At 47.1% G+C, this 26,956-nt stretch overlaps 1 protein-coding gene across 1 annotated transcript; it reads left to right on the top strand.

The window, feature by feature from the left end:
* Positions 1–7,136: 7,136 nt before the first annotated feature.
* LOC130025982 (caspase-6-like) lies at positions 7,137–26,010 on the top strand. The gene is made up of 7 exons (XM_056116646.1): positions 7,137–7,208; positions 18,522–18,544; positions 19,258–19,413; positions 20,359–20,435; positions 21,450–21,625; positions 24,001–24,157; positions 25,772–26,010. Exons 1-7 carry the CDS (start codon positions 7,137–7,139, stop codon positions 26,008–26,010), a joined length of 900 nt encoding a protein of 299 aa, XP_055972621.1.
* The last annotated feature ends 946 nt before the right edge of the window (positions 26,011–26,956 follow it).

A 26,956-nucleotide genomic window follows, 5' to 3' on the forward strand; every position in this document is an offset into this window, starting at 1 on the left:
CCTCTGGCTGAGCTATATAATTGGAGGCATGGCCTCTCTGGTTCCTGATAGAACTGCTTAATGGCCATGATCCCAGATCTCAGAAACGAATCTCGGAACCCAAAGGCTTTTGGCAGAAATTTGTCCTGTTCCTGCAGTAGGTTACTGGTGCTGGGCCACTCCAGGTGGGAATAGGTTTCATGCCTTGGCCTGTTCCCCTGGCAGCCTTGTGACTACCATCCTCTAGAGGCCACTAGACAGTCAGGTTTGGGCCTGCAGTGACGGGACACACGGGGCCTCACCACATGGGGATGGAGCCGACTCTTTCTCCCCATGCCAACGAGACCCCGAGTCGCCACCTACAAACGGCCTCTCTGGCTCCTGATCAAGGTGATTAATAGCCATGATACCAGAGACTCAGAAACAAATCTTGAGACCCAGCGGCTTTTGGCAGAAATGCATCTGGACTGCACACAAGGTGGCTACCGGCTCAGACCTTATTGGAAAGCCAGATATGAGCCAGTGGTGACGGGGCATCTGCAGTCCAATGGAAGGGGGGTGGTACCAGCTCTTCCTTCACGCCCTACTGAGGTCAAAAGTTGCCCCCACAAGTGGCTCTCTGGCACGGCCATGGCTCCAGAGGCAAAAGGACTTAATCCAGAGCCCGGAAGTTTGCAGCAGAAAAGTGAATCGACCATGCATTAAACTACGGCACCATGCCTCCCCAGGAGGGAAAGGGTGTTGCTCCCTTCCGCCTTTTCCCCCCCTGGCAGCAAGTGGCCGCCGTTTCAGATCTTATTGGAAAGCCAGGTATGAACTGGCAGTGAAGGCGCAACTGTAGTCTCATGGGAAGGGGGACGGTAACGGCTCGTTCTTTACGCCCTATTGAGGTCACAAATTGCCGCCCACAAGCGACTCTCTGGCATGGCCATGGCTCCAGAGGCAAAAGGACTTAATCCAGAACCCGGCAGCTTGTGGCAGAAAAGTGAATGGACTATGCGTTAAACTACGGTACCATGCCTCCCCAGGAGGGAAAGGGTGTTGCTCCCTTCCGCCTTTTTCCCTCCTGGCAGCACAATGGCCGCCGCCTCAGATCTTATAGGAAAGCCAGTTATGAGCTAATGGTAATGGGGCAACTGCAGTCTCACGAGCGGCTCTCCAGCATGGCCATAACCCCAGACACACAGAAACCAATCTCGTAATTATCTGGCTCTTTGCAGAAATCCAAAATCGTGGCCATGTAACATTATATGATTCTCATAACCAGCTATAGAAAACAATATATTTTACAATGCCTTTTCAGCAATTCTGATTGTTTGGGGGGGGAATTCTAAGCAATAATGGTGCATCTTTTGTTGAAAAAATAAATGTAATCAATGTAGAGAAGAGTTAAGTAGAAATCATCTGCCTCACAGGCATTTGGAGGGGTGGGAGGGGAGTATACTGGGGTTCGTGGTGGTGAAAAATGAGTAGTGGTGAAGGGAAAGGTCTTTGATCATTGTATGACAGAGACTTAAGTCTGAAAGCTTAGTAAATTCTCCCACAGTGATTCAATAAATAAATATAAAAATGGAAAAAAATGATTGTGTGTACTTTCAATGCTCGTATGCTGGCATCAGATGCACCCATCGAGGACCTGATGGTACAAGCGCGAAAAGTCCAATACAACATCATTGGTCTGACCAAGACAAGAAAGCATCAATCACATCAAGCCGTATTCGACACAGAAGAACTGTTCCTCAGAACATGTGACAAAAGAGGCATCAGAGGCTTCAGTGTCCTTATCTACACGAACTTGGCAATGAGCATTGATTCATTCGAATGCCTAACAACCTGAATCAGACGATTACACTTGAATAGATGTGGCTCACTGCAGGCTGTTTCTATCTTCATTGTCTATTCATCAACATCCAATATGATAAAGGAGAAATTGAGTTCTACATGGAGCTGGAGAAGTTCTATAAAGAGGACCACACCTTCTGCAAGATCATTCTTGGTAATTTTAATGCCAAGATAGGACCATGAAGATAAGCCGAAGAACTCCACTTTGGGAACCATGGCCTAGAATGGAACGAACAAGGTGACAGACTGTCTGAGTTCATCATGTTGACCAAGACCATCCATCATAATTCACAGTTCCAGAAGGCCGAATCTAAATGTTGGATATAGGAGTTTCCCGGTGGTTCCACAATAAAATTGACCACATCATATTCAATCGACAGATTTGCTTTCCCGATGTCACTGTTGTCCCAAAATTCCAAATGGGATTGGACCACTGTCTCCTTCGTGCAAAATTCCACTTCACAGAGTGGGGAGAAAGATCTGCAAAGTTTAAGAAGAGAAGTCCCAGAATGACCACCAACTGGGAGGTCTTTGGCACTATTGCAGAAATATGGGAAGATGCTGTTGTTGACAACATTGATGAGGATCGACTGGTTCAACACCTCCACGATTGTGCAAGGAACGACGAGAGAGAGATAGCCACAAAAAGATGACTCTCTTCGAAAACTCTTGAGCTCATTCGCCAATGTGGCTTGGCGCAAGCCTCAGGCAACCACAAGCGAGCGTCCAAGCTTGCAAAGCAGTGAAGAGAAGCAATAAAGGAAGACCTCAAAGACAGAGGAGCAGCACTGCTGGCAGATGTGGCTGAAGCTGGGAAAAGCATTTGCAACACCCGTCTGTCCTTTGCCAACTACAAGACCAAGATGACTGCCCCCCGGCCAACCTCCTGATGGATCTATCACATCTTCCAGAAGGGTAATGGAGAAGATTATCCATGACTTCTACTCGATCTCTTTGATAGCCACATCCACCTGCCTACATACCAAATCTGTAGGATGGATATATCATTCCCAAAGTTCTGCCTTCTGAAATCCGACACGCCATTTCATCGGTAAAGCATCGAATAGCACCTGGCCCAGACAAGGTCAGACCCAAACACCTGAAGAACCTGCCATCAGTACTCATCAATACGCTGACTCGGCTCTTCACATGCTACCTGTCTGAATGCAAGGTTGCATCCCAATGGAAAACCAGCAGGACTGTACTACTGTACAAGAAGGGAGACATCCATGACATTGGCAACTATCGCCCGATCTGCCCATTGTCTGTCATCTATAAGCTGTTCACTCTAGTCATCCTGAATAGGAGTAGTAGAACACTAGATGAAGAACAACTGTGCGAGCAAGCCAGTTTCTGAAAAGGATTTATCACAATCGACCATATCCACACAATAACCAAGCTCATTGAGGTTTCTCGGGATTTCAAGATGCTGCTCTGTCTTACGTTCATTGATTTAAAGAAGGCCTTTGATTCTGTTCAGACGGAAGCGGTCATTGAAGCCCTAGCCAATCAGGGCATTCAAACTCAATACATCAGGATCCTCCATGAGCTGAATTACGGATTCACTACCAGGATCTCACAATTCTTCAAAGGAGTGATCATGGATGTCAAGAGAGGGGTTCGGCAGGGTAATACTATTTCACCGAAACTCTTCAGTGCCACCCTCGAGAATGTCATGCTATGACTGGAATGGGAAGGAATGGGAGTGAAAATAGATGGTCGGCAACTACATCACCTTCACTTTGCTGATGACATTGTCCTAATAACACCAAACATCAGCCAAGCGGCACAAAGGCTTGTAGACTTTGACCATGAGTGTGGAAAGGTCAGACTCCAGCTGAATTTCATGAAGACAATGTTCATGAGAAACAATCTTGTTCCTGACGCTGCATTTGCTCTCAACAAAATGACCACCTCCGAATGCAACAGTTATGTGTACCTAGGTTGAGAAGTCAACATGACGAATGACCTGGCACCTGAGTTGTACAGGAGGAAGAGAGTAGGTTGGAACGCCTTCACGAGTATTGAAGAAATAACTAAGAGGACGAAGAACCTCCAGCTCTAAGCACATCTCTTCGATTCCACTGTACTTCCTGCATTAACATATACCTCAGAGACCAGGGCCTTACGAAAACAGGATGAGAACTCTATTCAGTTCTCTCAAAGAGAAATCGAAAGAGCTATGCTTGGAGTATCACGCTTCACTAAAATGAGAGAAAGAATCTGGAGTTCCAATCTCCATCAATGCTCAAGAATCAGGGACACTGTCTCGTTTGCCAAGGCTTCGAAAATCAGATGGGCTGGACACGTAATGATATTTGAAGACGACCGCTGTACTAGAGCCATACCAACTGGATTCCACGGGATGTCGAAAGATCACGTGGCCGCCCACCCACTAGATGGTCAGACTTTTTCGTCAAGACCCTGAATGATCTGTTTGAGGCTCTTCGTGTTACTAGAATGAGCACATGCCGTTCAGCTACGCTAGCTCGCAACAGGGATGGATGGAGACGTTACTGGCGCCCGCTCGAGCAAACTGATGAGTAACGGGATATCAAGTGATCAAGTGTTTTTTATTGTAAATCACAAGGTTACTCTCCCCATTTTATAAAACGTTTTATAAACGTGTATGACTTTTGGAACACTTTGGAATTTGTATTTTCACTTATCCCTTCATGTGTTGCCTGTTAGAACTGTAGCTGTGGGCAGCAGTCACGGTCAGCCAAAGAGCTATCTCTTGTCCCCTGTCAAAGAGGACCCATTTGCGGTTGGGTAAGAGAAATGACCTATTATTTAAAAGTTCAGAGGAGTACAAAAACCAAGCAATTTCATCCTACAAGTGGTCGGTTCAGGGATTTTGACAACAGTGTTTGTTTAAAATGCACTAACGTTTGTTTCTGGGCAGAATAAACCCCGAGTCCTCGTTCTCAGCCTTAGAGACATGTCATAGCTCTGCTCCACTTTGATATGCTCAAGGGTACAGCGAGTTGCGCACAGGACACCAGCAGAAGCAGCAGAATCCACTGTCTGCTTTGCATTTCCTCTCTGGCCAAAAGCCACAACTCACACACCTCAAGTGAAACCAAGAAAGCCTGTGTAATGTAAGCATTTATAAATTATTATTAACAAACAGATACTGATGAAAGAGTCAAATGGATACCACCGGGGGAGATCCTGAACCTTTGCCACTATGGCCGCATCTACCTAGGTGCTGGAAGTGGCAATGGGGTTAAGGGCATCCTCGGTCTCTGGAGGAAGGAGAGAGGCTGGTGACACCAGGGCTCCAAAGTGCTCAGGAAGAACAAATGCTGCCTGACCAAAGAGCAACCTGGAGAAGTCTTCCTCTTCCTGCGGTTAGACCCCCTGCTCCCTTGGTGCATCACTGGCCAGTGTGTCAGTTGGAAGAACTTTCTCACTGCATCCTGCTGTGGGCCAGGGGACCACATGGGATGCCGGGCATCGAACCAGGGCAGCTGTGTGCAAGGGAAATGCCCTGCATGCTGTAATATCGTTCTGACCTCAAGATTTAAAAAAAGGAAAAAAAAAGCCTCAGTTCCAGCATTTTTTATTTGTGAGTTGAAGGGCCAGGGTAGGTAACTGAAGGTATAACGACCCCTAGATCTTTCAGGCACTGTGCATGGCAGGTTTGTTTTCTGAAACAAAACTTCTAGTTTAGAAATCACTAAGGAAAATTTCAAGTCTGGTTCTGTGTTGTGTAGTCATCACCTGGACAAAAGGGATGTTTGGCCTGGCAAAGCCTGCGCAGGCTGGCGTTAGCGGCCAACACTCAGGAATCATTCCTGCGGGTGCTCAGGCAACCATCTACGATGCCAGGGCTCGAACCTGGGCCAGCTGCTGTAAAGCAAGTGCCATACTGCTGTGCTGTCTTTCTGAACCCTGGAATATCATTTTAATCATCAAATTATCTGGAGTTACTTGCAATTTCATCTGAAATTCTTATCACCTTCGTGGAAGGTGGTATGTGAGATAACCTGAGCACACAACTCTCTGTGCTGATCATGTACTTGGAAGGCGGTAGCCGGGCTGTGGGGTGGCTCCTAACCTCCTTTCCTGTTGCTCCCCGGGCTTCTGGAAGTAGGTTTCAAAGTAAAATGCTATGACTACCTCAGGGCAAAGGAAGTACTGCCCAAGATGTATGATGGTAGATGGACGCCCTCCAGTCTGGGGATGTGAGCCCAGCCTGTCCGCTCTGGAAGAAGTTCCTGGAAGGTCTGTGTCTGTTGCCAGCTTATCCGGGCCCCGGGCAGTAGTGTCTGTCGCCAACTTATCCGGGTCCCGGCCAGTAGGCTTCTCCTCCCCTCCACGTCAGGGACCCTGCAATGCCTTCAGCTCCCATCACTGGCTGTGGTCCAGCACACGCCCAGCTGGCCTGTTGCTCCAGATGGGAATGCTGAGGCGGCTTCATGACCACAGATCAGCAGGACTTGAACTGACAACATCCCGGTGCCTCTCTCTCCTCAGGGTGTTGTGGAGCCACACTCTCATTCCCATGTCACAGTGGAATCAATGATTGAACAGAGCAGACTCAGCCGTGCGCCTGGCCACATGCTGGCCATGGGCCGTCAATAAACTTTCTAGCTGCCTTTAACCTGTGCCCTTGGGCTGTTGAGATTCTGACATCACAAAGCTCCCTACAGATATGCCTCTCCTCCCTTGAATTCGTCCGTGGAGATGGCTGTGCTCCAAGCTGTGGATTCTCTCCTCTGGAAGCTGAACACGCACAGCCGTTTACAAAATCAAAACAAAAAAGAGTCTTTCCAGAAGGTTTTCAGAAGCAAATGACAAAAAAAGCTTTGATTGCCAAAATCACTGGGCCGGACCAGGGTTCCCCATAAAAGTCCCCCCGCATGAAACTTTTGTGTACTGATTTATTCCATGTGCAGACACTGCTATGATAGTTTGATTTTTCATTCAGCGGAGATGAACCACATAAGAGTCACATGGATGAATGTGATCTCTTATTACTGTATTGCCAGAGACATTTTTGAGACCTGAGGTATGACCACCATGATCCCTTTAGCTTTGGTCATTATTCTGGGTTTTTTGTTTGTTAGTTTAAGCTGCAGTGCTCAGGGCTTACCCCTGGCTCTGTACTCAGGTTTCATTCCTGGAGATTCTGGGGGGAGCCTGGGGGGTGCCGACTGGACTCTTTGGTAGAGTTAAGGAGCACTTGTTTTTCTCTGAACGTCAGCGGCAACCACCAGCCACATGAACGTCAACTGCTTTCTCTGTGTTTCCTGACCGAGAGCGAAGGCAATCACGTTTATGCCAACAACTCTAAATTGTAAATTGCCATGCTGATGGACTTCTTCAAGGGCGACAAGTGTCCGAGCCTGGTGGGAAAGCCCAAAATCTTCATCATTCAGGTGAGATTGCGAGTGACCATAAGGGCACTGACAGTTCCCAGAGCAACTTCTCCGTGCTCTGAGAGGCTTTGGATGCTGTCCTTGAGAATTGCAATTTGAACCCTGGTCATAATCCCACCCTATCCTAGAAAGAACCGGTTAAGAGTCTCCTTGTTTTATGTCCACGGAAACCAGGGTGCGAGAACAGCCAAGCCTTGGGGCCTCACCGGCCACCTCCGTTCCTGGCTCCCTCTCGCTAAATGGAACATTCTAGATTTTTCCTCTTCGGGACAACTGGGCAGGTCACATTTTGGGCCCGGGAATGCATTACCCCTCATTTGAGCTGAGACGGCTGGAGCAGGCCCCTAATCAACCCCCTGGATAGATAGACAAACAAGGACAGCATTATAAGAGGTTCATAAAGAAGCCGGAATAAGATTAGGTCTAGGTGCGGTTCCAGAATTTCTGGAATTGAGCGCAGTTAACTGGAATTGAGTCATGATTCCTCAGAAGTGAGTTAGCCATGGTGAGGTCAACTAAGGGTTACCAATCAGATGCAGGTAGAGAATAACCCTTAATAACCACTATGTAAAATTATGGAAATCTTAGGCAACCCTTCTGCAACTCCAACTTACAAGCAATCAGCTACATACAAGTAGTGGAAAGGCCCTCAAACTTCGGCCAAATGAGTGGTCCATGAAAGTCCCTGTTATATAATGCTATGGTCTAAAAGCCCCTCACTTTTTTCTTTTATTAGTGAAATACCATGAGGTACATTTGTAGACTTACAAGTTTTTGTGATTAGGTTTTAGTTATATAATGATCAAGTACCCGTCCCTCCACTAGTGCTCATTCTCCTCCCCCACCAATCCCAGTGTCCCTCCCACCCACCCACACTGCCTCTGTGGCAGGGCATTCCCTTTTGTTCTCTCTCTCCTTTTGGGTGCTGTGGTTTGCAGAAGAGACATTGAGTGGCAATCATGTTCGATCTGTAGTCTACTTTTAGAATGCATCTCCCATCCTGGGCAGATCTTCCTAGCACACTTTATTTGGTGCTCCCTTCTCTATCTGAACTGCTTTTACCCCTAGAGTGTGAGGCTGGCCTCAAAGCCATGGAGTGAACCTCCTGGTATTTATCACAGCTGTAGTTGGGTGTTACTCTCTTATTTTGTAACTTTATGTTCCCAAGATGAATGCAATCTTTCTATGTCTATCTCTCTCTTTCTGAGTGATCTCGCTTAACATGATACTTTCTATGTAGTACCACTTGTATGTAAATTTCATGACTTCATCTTTTCTAACAGCTACATAGTACTCCATTGTGTAAATGTACCAAAGTTTCTTTAACCGTTACCTTTACCTGTTCTTGGACACTCCGGTTTTGTAAAGAGTGTTGCAATGAACAAACAAGTGCAGATGTCACTTCGACTATACTTTTTTTTTTCTCTGAGATATATTCCCAGGAGTGGTATTCCTGGGGCAATTGGGAGCTCGGTTTCTAATGTTTTGAGAATCGTCCATACTGTTTTCCAGAAGGGCTGAAGCAGTCAGCATTCCCACCAGCAGTGAAGGAGTGTCCCTCTCTCTCCACATCCACGCCAGCAACGATTGCTTTTGTTCTTTTGTATGTGGGTCAGTCTCTGTGGTGTGAAAGGATATCTCATTGTTGTTTTGTTCTGCATCTCCCTGATGATTAATGATGTAGAACATTTTCTCATGTGCCTTTTAGGGATTCGGATTTCTTCTTTGAGAAAGTTTCTGTTCATTTCGTCGTCCCATTTATTTATGGGGTTGGATGTTTTCTTCTTGGGGAGTTCAACCAGTACTTTGTAAATCTTTGATATCAACCCCTTGTCGGATGTGTATTCGCCGAATATCCTTTCTTTCCCATTCTGTAGAATGTCTTTGTATTTTGGTCACTGTTTCTTTGGAGGTGCAGAAGTATCTTGGTTTAAGATAATCCCATTTGTCTATCTGTTATCACTTGCTTGGCCAGTGGCGTGACATCTTTGAAGATACGATTAGGTTCAATGTCATGGAGGGTTTTGCCAACTTTGTCTTCAATGTATCTTATGGACTCCAGTCTGATGTTGAGGTCTTTAATCCATTTTGATCTTACGTTTGTACCTGGCATTAGGCAGAGATCTGAGCCCACTTTTTGGCATATAGCTGTCCAGTTTTGCCAGCACAATTTGTTAAAGAGGCTCTCCTTGCTCCACTTCACTTTTCTTGCTCCCTTATCAAAGATTAGATGATCATTTGCTTGAGGGGATATGTCAGTATATTCAACCCTGTTCCAGTCGTCAACAGCTCTCCTTTGTTCCAGTACCATGCTGTTTTAACTATTACTGCTTTGTAGTAGAGTTTGAAGTTAGGGAGGTTGATTCCTCCCATTTCCTTTTTCCCAAGGTTTGCTTTAGCTATTCTTGGGGGTTTACTGTTCCATATAAATTTCAGGAGTGTTTGCTCCGTTTCTTTGAAGGATGTCATGGGTATCGTAATAGGGATCTCATTGAATTTGTTCAGTGCTTTGGGAAGTATTGCCATTTTGACAATGTTAATTCTCCCAATCCATGAACAGGGGATATTTTTCGATTTCCTCGTGTCCTCTTTTATTTCCTGAAGTAGCACTTTGTAGTTTTCTCTGTACAGGTCCTTTACTTCCTTAGTTAAGTTGATTCCTAGGTTCTTGATTTTCTGGGGCACAATTGTGAACGGGATTGTTTTCTTCATGTCACTTTCTTCTCTATCACTATTTGCGTATAGGAAAGCCATGGACTTTTGGGTATTGATTTTATAGCCTGCAACTTTGCTATACAAGTCTATTGTTTGTAGGAGTTTCTTGGTAGAGGTTTTAGGGTTCTCTAAGTATAGTATCATATCATCTGCGAATAGTGAGAGTTTGGTTTCTTCCTTTCCTACCTGGATGCCCTTAATATCTCTTTCTTGCCTAATTGCTATTTCAAGTACTTCCAGTACTATACTGAACAGTAGCGGAGAGAGTGGGCATCCTTGTTCGTCAGTGATCTTAGGGGGATGGCTTTCAGTTTTTCCCCATTGAGGATGATGCTTGCTGTAGGCTTGTGGTTGATAGTTTTAACCATATTGAGGAAAGTCCCCTCTATCCCCATTTTGGCTAGGGGATAAAGTGGTGCTGGACCTTGTCAAATGCTTTCTCTGCATATATTGATATGATCATATGATTTTTGTCTTTTCTTTTGTTGATATGATGGATTATGTTGATTGATTTCCAAATGTCAAACCATCCTTGCATCCCTGGGATGAATCCCAATTGGTCATGGTGTATGATCTTTTTGATGAGTTGTTGAATTCTATTTGCTAGAATCTTGTTCAGAGTCTTCGCATCCGTGTTCATTAGGGATATCTGCCTGTAGTTTTCTTTTCTTGTAGTGTCTTTGTTTCCTTTTGGTATTAGAGAGATATGGGCTTCATAGAAACTCTTTGGGAGTGTTTCTGTTTCTTCAATTTCCTGGAAAAGCTAGAGAAGAACTGGCAAAACAAAAGGTCCTCTTTAAATGTTTTATGATCTCTTTCCTTCTGCCTGATTTGGGCTCCTTTCATTGTTCCTTTTCTAAAATCTTGAGCTGTGAAGTCAGGTTTTTTATGTGGGCCCCTTCTTCCTTCCTGAGAAATGCTTGCAGAGCTATAATTCCCCCCCCCCCCAACACGACTTTCGTTTCATCCCATAGGTTCTAGTAGCTCGTGTTTTCATTCAATTTGTTTCCAGGTATCTTTTGATTTTGTCCTTGTCTTCCTTCCTGACCCACTCGTTGTTCAACATTAAGTTTTTTAATTTCCAGGTGTTTGATTTGGTTCTCCATCTCTGTGTGTGATTCACTTCTATTCTCAGTGCATCATGGTCTGAAAAGATTATTGATACTCTTTCTACCTTTTTGATTCTATTGAGGTATGTTTTGTGTCCTAGCACATACTCTATTTTGGAAAATGTTCCATGCGCACTGAAGAAGAATGTGTATTCTTTCTTTTTGGGGTATAAAGCCCTGTGTAGGTCTATAAGCACTATCTCTTCTATTTCTTCTTTCAAAGCCAATCTTTCCTTGCTGAGTTTTGTTCTTGTTGATCTATCCAAAGGTGGATAAGGCGATGTTGAAATCTCCAAGTACTATTGTGTTGCTAGCAATGTCCTCCTTAAAGTCCGTTAGCAGTTGTTTTAAATGTATAGCTGTTCCCTCGTTAGGTGCATATACATATAAGAGTGTGATTTCTTCCTGTTGCATGTATTTCTTGATGAATAGAAAATAGCCTTTGCTGTCCCTTCTAATCTTTTTTAACCTAAAATTCATTTTGTTGGATACTAGTATGACCATCCCAGCTTTATTGAGGGTGCTGTTTGATTGCAGGATTGTTTTCCATCCTTTAGTTTTGAGTCTGTGTTTGCTCTTACTGTTGAGATGAGTTTCTTGTAGGCAGCAGAATGTTGGGTTCTGTCTCTGAATCCATTTTGCCACTTTGTGTCTTTTAATTTTATGCATTTAGACCGTTGATGTTAAGAGAGATTATTGTTATGGGGTTTTGTGTCATCTTTCTGTAAGGGTCTGTCGTGCTCTTAGGGTTTGTCTTATTTTATACTAGTTTCTTTAGCCCTTCTCTTAGGTTTGGTTTTGAGTCTATGAAGTTCCTGATCTGCTGTTTATTTAGAAAATAATGTACCGTTCCTTCGAGTTTGAGTGAGAGCCGGATAGCGAATTCTTGGTGAAGCATTCATTTCAGTGAGTTTTTTTTTTCACTATATCCACCTTTGCCTTCGGGCTTGGAGGGTTTCCTCTGATAGGTCTACTGTGAATCTAAGGGGTGCTCCTTTGCATGTGATTTCCTCCTTGACCTTTTTGCTTGCAGTCTTGTGTCTCCAGTCCGTGCCATCATTCAATCTAACTATGATATGTCTTGAAGTGTTTTTGTTAGGGTCTCTTTTAACCTGGTGCCCATGTTTTTGATGCAGTACTGATGCCCTATTTATTGTGTAAGAGATGTACTGTTTACTTATGTAGATGAGGTTGTTAATATAGAAGATTCTGTGTGTAGCACTGTATTAGTAATACAAAATTGAAAAATAAAATTTCCCATTACAACTTATATAAACACTGTGCTTTACAAAGTTCCAAATTTTCAGAATGATTTGTTATGGGCATTCATTGTTCCAATACCAATCCCACCACCCCATGAGTCTGCTCCCTTGACAGTCCCTCATTTATTCATTATATATTGCTTGGCTAACTTAATACTTGAGTGTGTGAACCCCGGGGTAAGCTTGGGTTTCCAGCTCTTTTCCTCACTCTCCTAGTTCTCAGCCTGTAGATCCTTCGCCATCAGGTTACCTCACTTTTGCTTTCATTGCTGATTCGTAACATTTTCCCTGATTAGCCTCGCTTAATGTTTTCTGAGTATAGATTCTCGGAGATTTAGCTCTTACTGTCACTGTCGCCTCTGCGTGTTTCTGCATATTTCTTCTTTCATCTGCTCTTCTCTAGTTCCCTTTAGGATGTTAATTCTTGAGTTACTCCATTTACATCTAAAGCAATCATCTGATAGGTAATATTGAGTGCCAGTTTTGCTTTAGTTTTAATTGCCATGAGGTTCATAAAACAGTTTTGAACTCATTTGAAAAGCACAGTTTTACTCCCCACATTTTCTTCTTTGGCCTTGGCTGATATAGTTTTACTATTGACCTTCACGCCCAGCTCTACAAATAGCAAACGTATAGTTGAAGTTACTCATTACAAGCGACACTTTCTGTTTTCCCTCTTGAACTTAAGACTATTATTTCCTGTAAAGCTGAATGCCCTGAATGCCTCTGGTCTGCCTAGAAACCAATCTCCAGTAAGGTTTTCAGAAATGAAATATGAGGATTCCTGATTGGGAGCATCTTAATTTCCCGCAGGCCAGCGTGGAGGTTTCTGATCCGTGTACAGGACATGTTGCTGTCATGGTCCTCCGAGTTCTGAGGTTCCTACCCCTTTATCTTCCTTTGGGACCCCTTGGATGCGAATGCTTCTGTGCCTGGACTCAGTGGATTAAGCCAGACCTCGCCCCATATTTTGGTTGTCTCCATAGAACTGATCTGTTCTTGGATGGTGTCTCTGTAACAGTTAGTACACTATGGCCAGCAGTGTGGGGGGCTGTTGGTTTTCAAGTCTCCGAGGGCTGTTTCAAACGTATGGCACAGCAGTTTAAGTCATGGTGAGAGTGGTTTTTGGCTACGATTGATGAACACTTTTAATACCTGATTTTTTAAATATTTATTTATTTTTTAATAGTGAGGCACCATGAGGTACAGTTGTAGACTTACACATTTTTGTGCTTGGGTTTCGATTATACAATGATCAAACACCCATCCCTCCACCAGTGCGCATTTCCCACCACCACGGATCCCAGCATCCCCTCCCCCCCCAGCCCCCATCCCACCCTGCCTCTGTGGCAGGGCACTTCCCTCTCTCTCCTTTTGAGTGCCATGGTCTGCAAAAGAGGCATTGAGTGGCAATCATGCTTGGTCGACAGTCTACCCTCAGCATGCTCTCCCATCGTGGGCGGATCCTCCCAACACCCTTTATTTGGTGTTCCCTTCTCTTTCTGAGCTCCCCCTTCCCCTAACATGTGTGGTTGTCCTCCGGGTCATTGAGTAAAATTCCTGGTACTAATCTCTGCCATACTTGGGTGTTAGTTTCCTATTTTGTTACTTTATGTTCCCCAGTTGAATGCAATCTTTCTATGTCTATCCCTTTCTTTCTGAGTCATTTCGCTTAACATGATACTTTCCATGTAGTACCACTTGTGGATTAAAGACCTCAACATCAGACCGGAATCTATAAGATACATTGAGGAAAATGTTGGCAAAACCCTTCATGACATAGAAGCTAATAGTGTCTTCAAAGAAGTCACACCGCTGGCCAAGCAAGTGAAAACAGAGATAGATAAATGGGACTATCTTAAACTAAGAAGCTTCTGCACCTCAAAAGAAACAGTGACCAAAATACAAAGACAGTCAACTGAATGGGAAAGGATATTCGCCAACTACACATCTGATAAGGGGTTAATTTCAAGGATATACAAAATACCGGTTCAACTCCACAAAAAGAAAACATTCAACCCCATCAAAAAATGGGGAGATGAAATGAATAGAAACTTTGACAAAGAAGAAATCCGAATGGCTAAAAGACACATGAGAAAATGTTCCACATCATTAATAATCAGGGAGATGCAGATCAAAACCACAATGAGGTATCACCTCACACCACAGAGACTGGCCCATATCCACAAGAACAAAAGCAACTAGTGCTGGCGCGGATGTGGTGAGAAAGGGACACTCCTTCACTGTTGGTGGGAATGCCGACTGGTTCAGCCCTTTTGGAAAACAGTATGGATGATTCTCAAGAAATTAGAAATTGAGCTCCCATTTGACCCAGCAATACCACTCCTGGGAATATATCCCAGAGAGGCAAAAAAGTATAGCCGAAGTGACATCTGCAATTGTCTGTTTATTGCAGCACTCTATACAATAGCCAGAGTAAAGTAAAGTAAAGTAAAGGCCCTCCCGTTGATCATCGATTTGCTCGAGCGGGCCCAGTAACGTCTCCATTGGAGACTTCGTTGTTACTGTGTCTGGCATATCGAATACTCTCGGTAGCTTGCCGGGCTCTCCGAGAGGGGCAGAGGAATCGAACTTGGGTCGGCCATTTTGGCTGCGTGCAAGGCAAACGCCCTACCCGCTGTGCTATCGCTCCAGCCAGAATCTGGAAAAAATCTGAGTGCCCGAAAACAGATGACTGGTTGAAGAAACTCTGGCACATTTACACAATGGAGTACTATGTAGCTGTTAGAAAAGACGAAGTTAATACCTGATTTTTTATAGTAAATTACAAGGTGGTTATCTCTCCATTTTATAAAATGTTTTATAAATGCTTATGAGATTTGGGAACAGTTTTGAGTTTGTATTTTTTTTTGCTTTTGGGGTCACACCCAGAGATGAACAGGGATTACTCCTGGCTCTGCACTCAGGAATTCCCTTTGTCGGTGTTCAGGGGACCATATGGGATGCTGGGAATCGAACCCGGTTGGCCACATGCAAGGCAAATGCCCTACCTGCTGTGCTATTGCTCCAGCCCCTTGTAGTTTCTTTCATCCCTTCATGCCTTGCCAGTTTAGAACTGTAGCTGGGGGCAGTGGTATGGGTCGGCCGAGGATCTTTCTCCTGCCACCTTGCAATGAGGACCCCATTCCGGTTTGGTAAGAGAAACGAGCTATCATTTAAAAGTTCAGAGGAGTAAAAAAACCAAGCACTTTCATCCAACAATGTGGTCAGTTCAGAGGTTTTGACATCAGTGTTTGGTTAAAATACACCAATGCTTGTTTCTGGGCAGAATAACCCCCGAGTCCTCGTTCTCAGACTTAGGAGTGGCCATAGCTCTGCTCCACTTTGACATGCTCGAGGGTACAGCTAGTCATGCTCTGGAGGACACCAGCAGAAGCAGCAGAATCCACTGACCGCCTTGCCTTTCCTCTCTGGCCGAAAGCCACAACCCACACACCTCAAATGAAACCAAGAAAACCTATGTTATGTAAAGCATTTAAAAATTATTATTAACAGAGACCGATGAAAGAGTCAAGTGGACACCACCTGGGGAGATCCCAAGCCATTTCCCACTGCTTCCGTAGGCACTGGAAGTGGCACAGGTGGGTGAGGCATCCTCGGTCTCTGGAGGAAGGAGAGATTCAGGTGACACCGGGGCTCTGAAGGGCTCAGGAAGAGCAAATGCTCTGGCCAACACATAACCTGGAGGAGTCTTCCTGGGGTTAGAACCCCTGCTCCCTCATTGCCTCACTGGCCAGTGTGTCAGCTGGAAGAACTTTCCCTCTGCATCTTGCTGGGGGCCAGGGAGGCCACATGTGTTGCTGGGCATCGAACCAGGCAGTTGTGTGCAAGAAAAATGCCCTGCATGCTGTAATATCATTTCTGGTCCCAAGATTTCAAAAAAGAAAAAGAAAAAAGCCTCAGTTCCAACATTTTTTGTTTGAGACTTGAAGGTCCGGTGTAGGTAACAGAAGGTATAATGACCCCTAGATCTTTCAGGAACTGTGCATGGAAGGCTTGTTTTCTGAACCAAAACTTCGGGTTAGAAATCGCTAAGGAAAACGTCAAGTCTGGTTCTTTGTTGTATAGTCATCACCTTGACAAAGGAGATGTTTGGCCTGGCAGAGCCTGTGCAGGCTGGGGTTAGCAGACAGCACTCAGGAATCATTCCTGCAGGTGCTCAGGTAACCATTTACGATGCCGTGGATTCCAACCTGGGTCATCCGGTGTAAAGCTAGTGCCCTACTGCTGTGCGGTCTCTCTCGATCCTACAATATCATTTTAATCATCAAATTATCCGGAGTTACTTTCAAGTGACCCTCATCTGAAATTCTGATCACCAACGTGGAAGGCAGTATGTGAGATAACCTGAGCAACAACTCTGTGTGCTGTTCACCTACTTGGAAGGAGATATTTGAGATAACCTGAGCACACAACTCTCTGTGCCAACAACAATGCAGAAGACGGTATTTGAGATAACCTGAGCACACAAGTTTCTCTCACGAACAGTTGCTCCTTCCGGGAGACAGAAATCAGGGGCCAGGCAACAGCTCAGGGACTGGGGTACATTTGTTCTGGTGGGAGCCCAGGTAACACTAAGCCCCATTGGTCTTGCCCCACATAGCAAAGCTCTGACACGGGAATGTCTCTGAAATCTGGGGTGCACGTTTCATTGAGCACATCTGGAGGGTCTCAGAACTCATCTGAGTATGGTGAACAGCACATTGGCCCTCCTGCCCCACCCTCTCCCCGGTCACTCCCAGCACTGGGCCTGAAGCCTTGGGTGTGCCCGTAATGGGGTGTGGTGCAAGACTTTTCACGGCAGCAGACCCCATTTTGTGGAGTATAAAAACAGGCAGTGCAGTCTGGAGAGGAAGCTGTCCTGGGAGCGTGCGGGTACAGAGCACAGGGCCAGAGGAAGGGACATCGCCAAGAGCAATGGGTGAGGAAGGAGGCTGGAGTGGGCCAGAGACTCTGAGAGCTCAGCCCTGGGCCACCATGGAGAAGAAATGCCCAGGACGGTGCGGAAGACAGGGGCCGTGGGGAAAGATCTAAGGAAACAGTGCCATGTGCTATTTGTGGAGGGAAGTGTGCTGCCTGGGCTGGGTGGGGTGTGCGGGGCAGGGAGTGTTCCAGAACCTTTGGGCAGCTGTAGGTTGCTGGGTTTGGATGAGCTGCTGTGAGGACGGGAGGAGCCCCAGTTGGCAAGTTGTGTGGAATGTCCTGGGCAGGGTGTTTGCTGTGTGTTCAGAAAGCCCAGCTATGAGTATGGAGATGCTGTATCCCGGGCCCATTATGAGTGGCAGGAACAGTCACCCCAGGGAAAGGTGTGGGGACAAGTAGGTGTACGGCACAGAATTCACTGATTACGTGAACGCAGGGTTTGAGGTACAGGGCTGGGCTGCCCATTGTGGGTCGGCAGGGCAGTGAGGGCCCATGTGAGGGCAGGAACGGCCCTGGCCCTTGGGCACCTTTACCCAGAGGTGTTACTCTCTCTCCCTCCACTGTTGGTTCATTTCCCTCACTTCCCAGCTGTGAAGCTGATGAATGTCATTTCACCGGAACAGGAAGCTTAGTGGGGGCTTTCAGAGACTGCTCTGTCCCAGGAAGGGAGTTTCGCTGGCACATTGACCAGACCAGAGGAGAGGCTGCAAATGCAAGGCCCCTTTTTGCTACTATGAGCTAGGGCACGAGTCTCATCGAAAGCAGTGGAGTCTAGACAAGGACCCCAACTCCGAATTCCAAGCAGCTTATATGGGATTTTGGTTACATAACAGCCTTTTTTCTAAGAACTGGCAATATGTTTCCAAATCTGGTCCCTGTTCCATGAGTGACTTCAGGACCCAGAATTATGTTTCCAATTCTTGGTCTCTGTCCGGTCTCATGACTCTTCTCCCTAGACCCTCTCGACTTGACTGGGCATCACTGCCCATGTTCCCTATCGGATAGGCTGTTCCTACGTGCGGCCTATCTGCCCAGGGTAATATTGTTCCCTGAGAAGTCGGGACTTCTGATGGGGGAAACCGAGGCTTAGGCCTCCTGAGTTTCAGTCTTCGAGTGGAGCCTGTCATGGCTCCAATTCATCCTCACAAGACATATCACTGAACGCCCAAAATCTAGACCCTGGAAGGGTTCCCTCTGCCTTGAAGCATTTCCTGCCTTGGGCGCTCGTCACTCGTCATGGTTCCCGTGGGGGCTCATCACGGCTCCCTTTCTGACGCCTTCAGCATTTCTCCTTTTGTTGCTTATGGTACTGGCTGAGGCAGGGACAGTAGGGGACGTGTGGAGTGGATGGGATCTCTTTCATTCTGCTCCTTTATCCTGCTTTAGTGGTCCCTCCCCTAACCCCAGCCAGTCGCTGGGGTTCTCCGCTTCCCCCAAAGGAAGGGCCTTAAGGGTGGCATTTGGAGCCTTTTGGAACCCCTACTTCCCCCCCCCTCCGTTTTTTAAAGCTCTAAGCAAGAGTCAAATGACCACCACGATCGACTCTTCACAAATACGTGAGGAAGAGCACATACTGGAAACAGTCGCCTTACACAGGAGGTGAGACACGTTCTTTCCCGATTCTCTTCTCTGGGCAGCCGGGCTGCATGTGTGAACGTTGGGGCCAGCGTGGGGCAGCATGGCTGGCCCTGTAGTCTCCGCACTGCCCCCACTTGGAAAGGACTTAATTTCAGATCCAAGTGACAGGCAGTGTTTTGGAGATGTGGGAGAGACAGGCGTACAGGGAGTGGGAAGGGTAGGGGGTGGGGGTAAGGACTTCAGCACTGGATCTGCCGGCCTGAGCTGTGGCTGGACCAGAGGCTCCTGAACTAACTTGGTCCAGGCCACACTTTGTGGCCTGGGGACCCCCTCACCCCCGCCTGGATCTCTGCCTCCCTGAGTGAATGTGTTGGGACGTCCTGGAGAGCCTGTCCCTGCTCCCAGAAGCTCTTTAAGAACCAAGTGACCATTTTCTTTAAGCATCCACAGCATAGAGAGAGAACAAAAAGAAAATTACAAAATGAACCACAAGAGGCGAGGAATCGCTTTGATCTTCAACCATGAGCATTTCTATGATCACCTGCGTCTGAAAGAGCGCTCAGGCACCTGCGTAGACCGGGAGAATCTCCGTCGCAGGTACCATGTCTGGGTTCCTGTTGGGCACAGCCTCCAATAGAGCAGCCGGGAGGCTGCGAGCTCAGACACCAGCTGGGGCAATGCTCCTCAACTCGGCTAGCTCTGGTGTCTGACGGGTCTCCCAGCATTCCTTAGCACTCCCCCGGGGGTTCGCGTACTGACCTCTGTGCCCTGCTAGTCAAGACTCAGTGGCAGGGCCCCAGACCCCCTGAGGGGCAGGGAGGTGCCTTATCCACATTTGCACAATGATCCTGTTTGGTAATAAGCACTGAATGCTTGGGGGGTTTCTTTTTTTGGGGGGGTGGGACACACCTGGTGGGACTCCTGGTTCTTAAACAGGGGTCAGCCCTGGTGGTGAGAAGGGGACTCTGTGGGGTGTCTGGGACTGAACTCGGATCGGCCGTGAGCAAGGCTGGCACCTGAACCACTCAACTGTCACACAAGCTCCGAGCAGCTCATGGGGTTTGCACCAGATGGAGTTCCCCCCTACCACCTGGCTAGGTATGCCCCTAAGAAAACAAAAACAAAGCAAGCGAGCACTCTGGAGAGGATTCTGACCTGTGCCAGCACATCCTGGTCTAACGCGTTGTCAGAAATGTGTCTGTACATCCAGGGTGGCACTTAAGCCAGGCGAAATCCCCAGAAGATGGGTTGGGGATGAGCAGGAAAAACCCTCAGCGTCCTATTGGGTGTCTGTTTTTACCAAGGGAAGAGTCAGTTTGTTTGGTCTGGCTTTGGGGGCCACCCAGCTGTGCCCCCAGGTCTTCCTGCTGGGCTCGGAGGACCCTCTGGGCAGCCAGGGTGGTGAGCGTGTACCCACTGTGCTATGGTTCCGACCTGGAGGGTCAGTTTGTGTGTCCTGTAAGTGGGCGTCCATGCCTGGGATCAGCTGGGCTGCAGGGTGACTCGGGGTAGACCCTAACCTCCCTTCCTCTTGCTCCCCAGACTTCAGAAACTAGGTTTCGAGGTGGAAAGCTATGACAACCTCAGAGCAAAAGATATACTGCTCAAAATGTATAATGGTAAGTAGACACCCCACAGTCTGGAGGCGTGAGCCCCGCCTGGCTGCTTGGAAAGACGGGCCCAGATGGTCCGTGTCTGTCACCAGCTTACCCGAATCCCTGGCAGCAGTCTCCTACTCCACGTCAGGGACCCTTGTAAAGCCTCCGGGCCCTAGCACTGACCAAGGTCCAGCACACACCTGGCTGGCTGGCCGCTGTAGACGGTAATGCTGAGGCAGCTTCATGACCATAGGCCAGGAGGACTCGAACTGACCACATCCCAGTGCTTCCCTGACCAAGGGGCACTGTAGAGCCACACTTTCATTCCTGTTGCACAGTGGAGTTGCTGATTGAATAGAGCAGACTCAGAAGTGCAGCAGGCCACAGGCTGGCCATGGGCTGGCCATGAGCTTTCCAGCTGCCTGCAGGCTGTGCCTGTGGGTTCTTGGAATTCTGACATAAAGAAACTCCCTTCAGATTTGCCTCTCCTACCTTGAATGCTTTTATCTGTCCATGGAATGGCTGTGCTCTAAGCAATGGATTCTGCTCTGGAAGCTGAGCACTCACAGGAGTTTACAAAATCAAAACAAAAAAGGGTCTTTCCTGAATGTTCTAAGCAGCAAATGACAAAAAAGGTTTTGATTGCCAAAATCACTGGGCGCTTGAACAGGGCTCCCCCTAAAAGTCTCCCTGCAAGAAACCTTTGTGTACTATTTTTTTTACATGTTCACACATGTCTGACATAGTTTAATTTTTCGTTCAGTGAAGATTAACCACATAAGAGTCACAAGAATGAATGTGATCTCTCATTACTGTATTGTTAGTAACATTTTCGAGACCTGAGATATGACCACCATGATCCCTTTAGTTTTGGTCATTATTCTGGGTTTTTCGCTTGTTAATTTGTTTAGGCCTCAGTGCTCAGGGCTTACTCCTGGCTCTGTGCTCAGGATTCACTCCTGGAGGTTCTGGGGGGACCTGGGGTATGGATTTTTAGGTAGAGCTAACGAGCGCTTGCTTCTCTCTGAATGTTAGCGTCAACTGCCAGCCACACGGATGCTGACTGCTTTCTCTGTGTTTTCCTGAGCCACGGTGAAGGCAATCACATTTATGCCTTCGACGCTAAGGTGGAAATTTCCACACTGACAGACTTCTTCAAAGGCAACAAGTGTCCGAGCCTGGTGGGCAAACCCAAGATTTTCATCATTCAGGTGAGACCTCGAGCGATCAATCGTGAGGGCACTGACAGTTCCCAGAACAACTTCTCCGGGCACTGAGAGGCTTTTGCGTGCTGTCTCTGAGAGTTGAAATTTGAACCCTGGTCATAATCCCACCCTATCCTAGAAAGAACCGGTAAAGAGTCTCCGAGTTTGATTCCCACGTAAGCCACGGTGTGACACCAGCCGAGCCTGGGGTCCTCACTGGCAACCTCCATTCCTGGCTCCCCATCACTAAATGGAACATTCTAGAATTTTCCTCTTCAGGACAATTAGGTAGGCCACATGTTGGGCCCGGGAATGTGTTACCCCTCGTTTCAGCTGAGAGGGCTGGGGAAGGCCCATGAGCACGCCCCCTGGACAGACAGAGTAGCAAAGACAGCACCATGACAGGCTCATAAAGAAGCCAGGAGAAGCTAGGCAAGGGTTGCAGTACCAGAATTCCTGGAATTGACCGCAGATACCTGGAATTGAGTCATAATTTCCCCAAAGTGAGATAGCCATGGCGACGTCAACTAATGGTTACCTATCAGATGCAGGTAGAGAATAACCCTTAGTAACCACTAGATAACCTTGATAACCTTATGGAAGTCTTAGGCAACCCATCTGCAACTCCAACTTACAACCAGTCAGCTAAGTACAAGTAGTGGAAAGACCCTCAGACTTCAGCCAAGGGTGGTCCTTGGAAAGTCCCTGTTACATAATACTACGGGCTAAAAGCCCCTCGCTTTTTTTTTTAAATTTTATTTATTTATTGAATCACTGCGGGAAAGGTTACAAAGCTTTCAGGTTTAGGTCTCAGTCATGCAAATATCAAACACATTTCCCTTTACCAATACTTATTTTTTACCATGAAGAACTCCAATAAGACCCCACCCCCCACCCCTCCCAGTCCCTGTGAGGCAGATGAATTCTAGTTAACACTCTATCTGCTTTGATTAGATTCATTGTTTCATTAAAAGATTCACCACTATTATTTAGAGTTTACCCCCCCGCCAAATCAGACATGCTGAAAAAGCATTGTAAAGTGATTTGCTTTCTATAGCTGGGTTCAAGAATTAAATGTTGGTTTTGGATTTCTGCTATTTTACTTATTGACCCTGGAAGTATTTCTACTGAAAGTCAGATAGTTAAGAAATTGGTTTCTGTGCTCTGGAGTCATGGCCGTGCTGGAGAGCCACTCGTGGGGGGCAACTGGTGGCCTCGGTAGGGCGTGAGGGGCGGACCAAAACGCCCCCCTTCCCATGAGGTTTTAGTCACTCCCACACCCCCGGCTCATACCTGCTGTCCACAAGGCTCCCATGCGGCCGCCATCTTTCTTTCCAGGGAGGAAAGGGAGAATGGGGCAACACCCTTTCCCCTCCGGACAGACATGATGGCCTTGATTAACGCATAGTCCGTTCACTTTTCTGCTCCAAGCTGCCGGGTTCTGCATTAAGTCCTTGTGCTTCTGGGGCCGTGGCTGTGCTGGAGAGCCACTCGTGGGGGGCAACTGGTGACCTCGGTAGGGCATGAAGGACGGGCCAGAACGCCCCCCTTCCCATGAGGTTTTAGTCGCCCCCACACCCCAGGCTCATACCTGCTGTCCACAAGGCTCCCATGTGGACGTCATCTTTCTTTCCAGAGGGAGGAGGGCGGAAGGGAGCAACACCCTTTCCCCTCCGGGAAGACATGATGGCCTGGATTAACGCATAGTCCTTTCACTTTTCTGCTCCAAACTGCCAGGTTCTGCATTAAGTCCTTGTGCTTCTGGGGCCGTGGCTGTGCTGGAGAGCCACTCGTGGGGGGCAACTGGTGACCTCGGTAGGGCATGAAGGACGGGCCAGAACGCCCCCGTTCCCATGAGGTTTTAGTTGCCCCCACACCCCAGGCTCATACCTGCTGTCCACAAGGCTCCCATGTGGCCGCCATCTTTCTTTCCAGAGGGAGGAGGGCGGAAGGGAGCAACACCCTTTCCCCTCCGAAGTCCCTCGCTTTTGAGACATGGTGATTCTCCTTCCAAGAAGGCTGCCCCTGCCTGGGTGAGCCGGATGAGGGCCCTATCTCGAGCCAGCCAATAAAGACCCTTTGCTTCGCTTATTGTATTGCAATAAGTCTTCCTGTGGTTCCTCTGGGGAGATTTCAGCCCAGTTTAACATCCTAAATAATTCAAAAGAAATTCTGAAGCCCCGGCGCCTTTCTGTCAGTGCCATTTGCTGAAGTTTGAGAGTGCCCACACCGTTTTCCTCTCGTCCTGTCGGGGCCACATGTCAGTTCTCGGCCTGTCCCCAAGCTAGAGGACTGTTCATTTCCCCAGCTGGCCCTGGGGCCCTCTGAACCACGCTGGCGTCAGTGGCCCCCCATAAGCCCTGCTCCTGCCTGTGTTGTAGGCGTGTCGTGGGGACAGGTACGATGATCCTGTCCAGCCCATGGAAGAGGTGGACGCCATGCGCCAGCTTGAAGTCAAAGAAACCCAGGTGAATGCAGCGTCTGTGTACACGCTGCCCGCTGGCGCTGACTTCCTCATGTGCTACTCAGTGGCCGAAGGTGTGTGGGGCCCGGGGGTCTTTGGTTTCGGTTGGGAACCCCATGTGGCACCAAGCCAAGGCTCCCTCCTTGCGAGTGGTCACAGCCACTGTTGGACATCGGTACCCCTGTTTTGGTGCAGTACTCATGCCCTATTTATTTTGTAAGTGATGTACTGTTTACTGATGTAGGTAAGGTTGGTAATACAGAATATCCTGTGTGGAGCACTGAATTAGTAATATTGTAATTAAGAATAAAATTTCCCCTTACAACTTATATAAACACTGTGCTTTACAGAGTTCATAATGTTCATAATGATTTTTTACGGTGTTCCACCCCATCCCACCATCCTTGTCTCCAGTTTCTCAAACGCCCCCTGAGCCTGACCCCATGGCAGTCCCTGAGTCATTCATTTTATATTGCTTGGCTGGCTTAATATTTGAGTATGTGAGCCCAGGAACGGCTTTGGGTTTCTGGTTCATTTCCTCACTCTCCTAGTTCTCAGCCTGTACATCTTTTAACATCTGGGCTACCTCCCTTTTTTCTTTCATAGCTGATTTGTGCCTTTTTTTCCTGATTAGCCTCACTAAATGTTTTCTGAGATTATATTCTCAGAGATTTAGCTCTTACTGTCAACCTTCGTCTCTGCGAGTTGTTGCATGTTTCTTCTTTCATCTGCTCTTCTCTAGTTCCCTTCAAGGTGTTAATTCTTGAGTTATTCCATTTACATCTAAAGCGATCAACTGATAGGTAATATTGAATTTCAGTTTTGCTTTACGATTACCATGAGGTTCATAAATCAATTTTGAACTCATTTGAAAAGCACAGTTTTACTTACCACATTTTCCTCTTTGGCCTTGGCTGCTGTAGTTTTGCTGTCGATCTTCACACCCAGCTCTACAAATCGCAAATGTATTGTTGAAGTTAATCATTACCAGTGACACTTTCTGTTTTCCGACTTTAACTTAAGATTATTATTTTCTGTAAAGCTGAATGCCTCTGACCTGCCTCGAAAACCCTCTCCAGGAAGGTTATCAGAATGGGAATGTGAGGATTCCTAATTGAAAGTGTCTAAATTTCTCACAGGCCAGCGTGGAGGGTTGGAATCTGTCTCTGGGTTGCTGTTGGGGACCTCCGGGTTCTGAGGTTCCTACCATTTTCTCTCCCTTTGGGACACCTCGGGGTGTGAATGCTGCTGTGCTTAGACTTTGGAGGATTAAGCCAGACCCTGCCCCATGTTTTATTGTCTCTAAAATCCTATTGATTCTTGGGTGGTGTCTCTGTAAGAGTTAGCACGCTATGGCCAACAGTGTGGGGGGCTGTTGGCTTTCAAGTCTCCAGGGACTGTGTCAGAGGAGGCACTGCTAAGATGGTACCCGTACCAGATTCCTTAACAGCAGCTGACGGCTGGACCCTGGCTGATGTGCCTGAGCTTAGACTCTCTGCAGTTTCCTGGGCCACCCCTCTGAGGTAGGGACCCCCTCTCAGTTCACTGGTCCAGACACAGCTGGTGCCGCAGTCGTTAATGAATCCCCTTCTCCCCCCTGAGAGCAGTTTGGGGACATGTCTGACAGTCTTTGGGGAACTCCGCGATCTTTATTTCCCTGATGATGACCCTGTGCTTTGCCTCTTCAGGGTATTTCTCACACCGGGATACCCAGCATGGCTCGTGGTACATCCAGGATCTGTGTAAGGTGCTGGCGAAGTACGGCACTGACCGGGAGATCACGGAGCTGCTCACTATGGTCAACTATAAGGTGTCCCAGCGCACTGTACAGGGCAGCATTGACAAGGACGCCATCGGCAAGAAGCAGATCCCCTGCTTCGCCTCAATGCTCACCAAGAAACTGCGCTTCCTTTGCAAGCCCCAGTAAGGGCCATGGCTTCGTTTTTACATGTCTATCTGCAGAATGATTTCTCATATCTTACATATCATGAGGGCCAAACGTATAGTACAGTACCTTAAATCACGGTGAGAGGGTTTTTTTTTTTGGCTAAATTGATGAACATTTTTCATACTTGATTTTTACAGTAAATCACAAGGTTACTCTCCCCATTTTATAAAATTTTTAATAAACGCTTATGAATTTTGGAAACAGTTTGGAGTTGTATGTTCCCTTACTACTTCATGCGTTGCCAGTTTGGAACTGTAGCTGGGGCAGCGGTCATGGTCAGCCGAGGATCTTTCTCTGCCCCTTCTCAAGGAGGACCCTGTTTAGGTTGGGTAAGAGAAATGAGCTATTATCTAAAAGTTCAGAGGAGTAAAAAAAAAAAAAAAACCCAAGCACTTTCATCCTACAGTGTGGTCTGTTGAAAGGTTCTTACAACAGTGTTTTGTTAAAATGCACCAACGCTTGTTTCCGAGCAGAATAACCCCCGAGTCCTCATTTTTGGCCTTAGGAGCAGCCATAGCTCTGCTCCAATTTGACACACTACAGGCCACAACGAGTCACACTCAGGAGTACACCAGCAAAAGCAGCAGAATCTACTGACCGCTTTGCAGTTCCTCTCCAGCCAAAAGCCACCTCCCACACCCCTCAAGTGAATCCAAGAGAACCTGTGTTATGTAAGCATTTAAAAATTATTATTATTAACAAACAGAGACTGGCGGAAGAGTCTAGCGGACACCTCCAAGGCAGTTTCCGAGCCCTTTTCCACTCATGGTCGCTGCTTCCATAGGTGTGAGAAGTGGTGGAGGTGGCTGAGGGCATCCTTGGTCTGTGGAGGAAGGAGAGAAGCTAGTGACATCGGGGCTCCGAAGGGCTCAGGATGTGCAAACGCTGCTTGGCCAACACATAACCTGGTGAAGTCTTCCTGGGG

Source organism: Sorex fumeus, unplaced genomic scaffold (genome assembly GCF_029834395.1).
Source record: "Sorex fumeus unplaced genomic scaffold, SorFum_2.1 ptg000033l, whole genome shotgun sequence".
Taxonomy (NCBI): Eukaryota; Metazoa; Chordata; class Mammalia; order Eulipotyphla; family Soricidae; genus Sorex; species Sorex fumeus.

Excerpts from the sequence above, each read along its gene's own strand:
- LOC130025982 (XM_056116646.1), top strand. The coding sequence starts at position 7,137 with ATGCTGATGGACTTCTTCAAGGGCGACAAGTGTCCGAGCCTGGTGGGA. Across the intron at positions 18,545-19,257 it reads TTCTCCTTTTGTTGCTTATG|CATCCACAGCATAGAGAGAG; the intron begins GTACTGGCTGAG and ends ATTTTCTTTAAG. Across the intron at positions 20,436-21,449 it reads ACTGCTCAAAATGTATAATG|CGTCAACTGCCAGCCACACG; the intron begins GTAAGTAGACAC and ends TCTGAATGTTAG.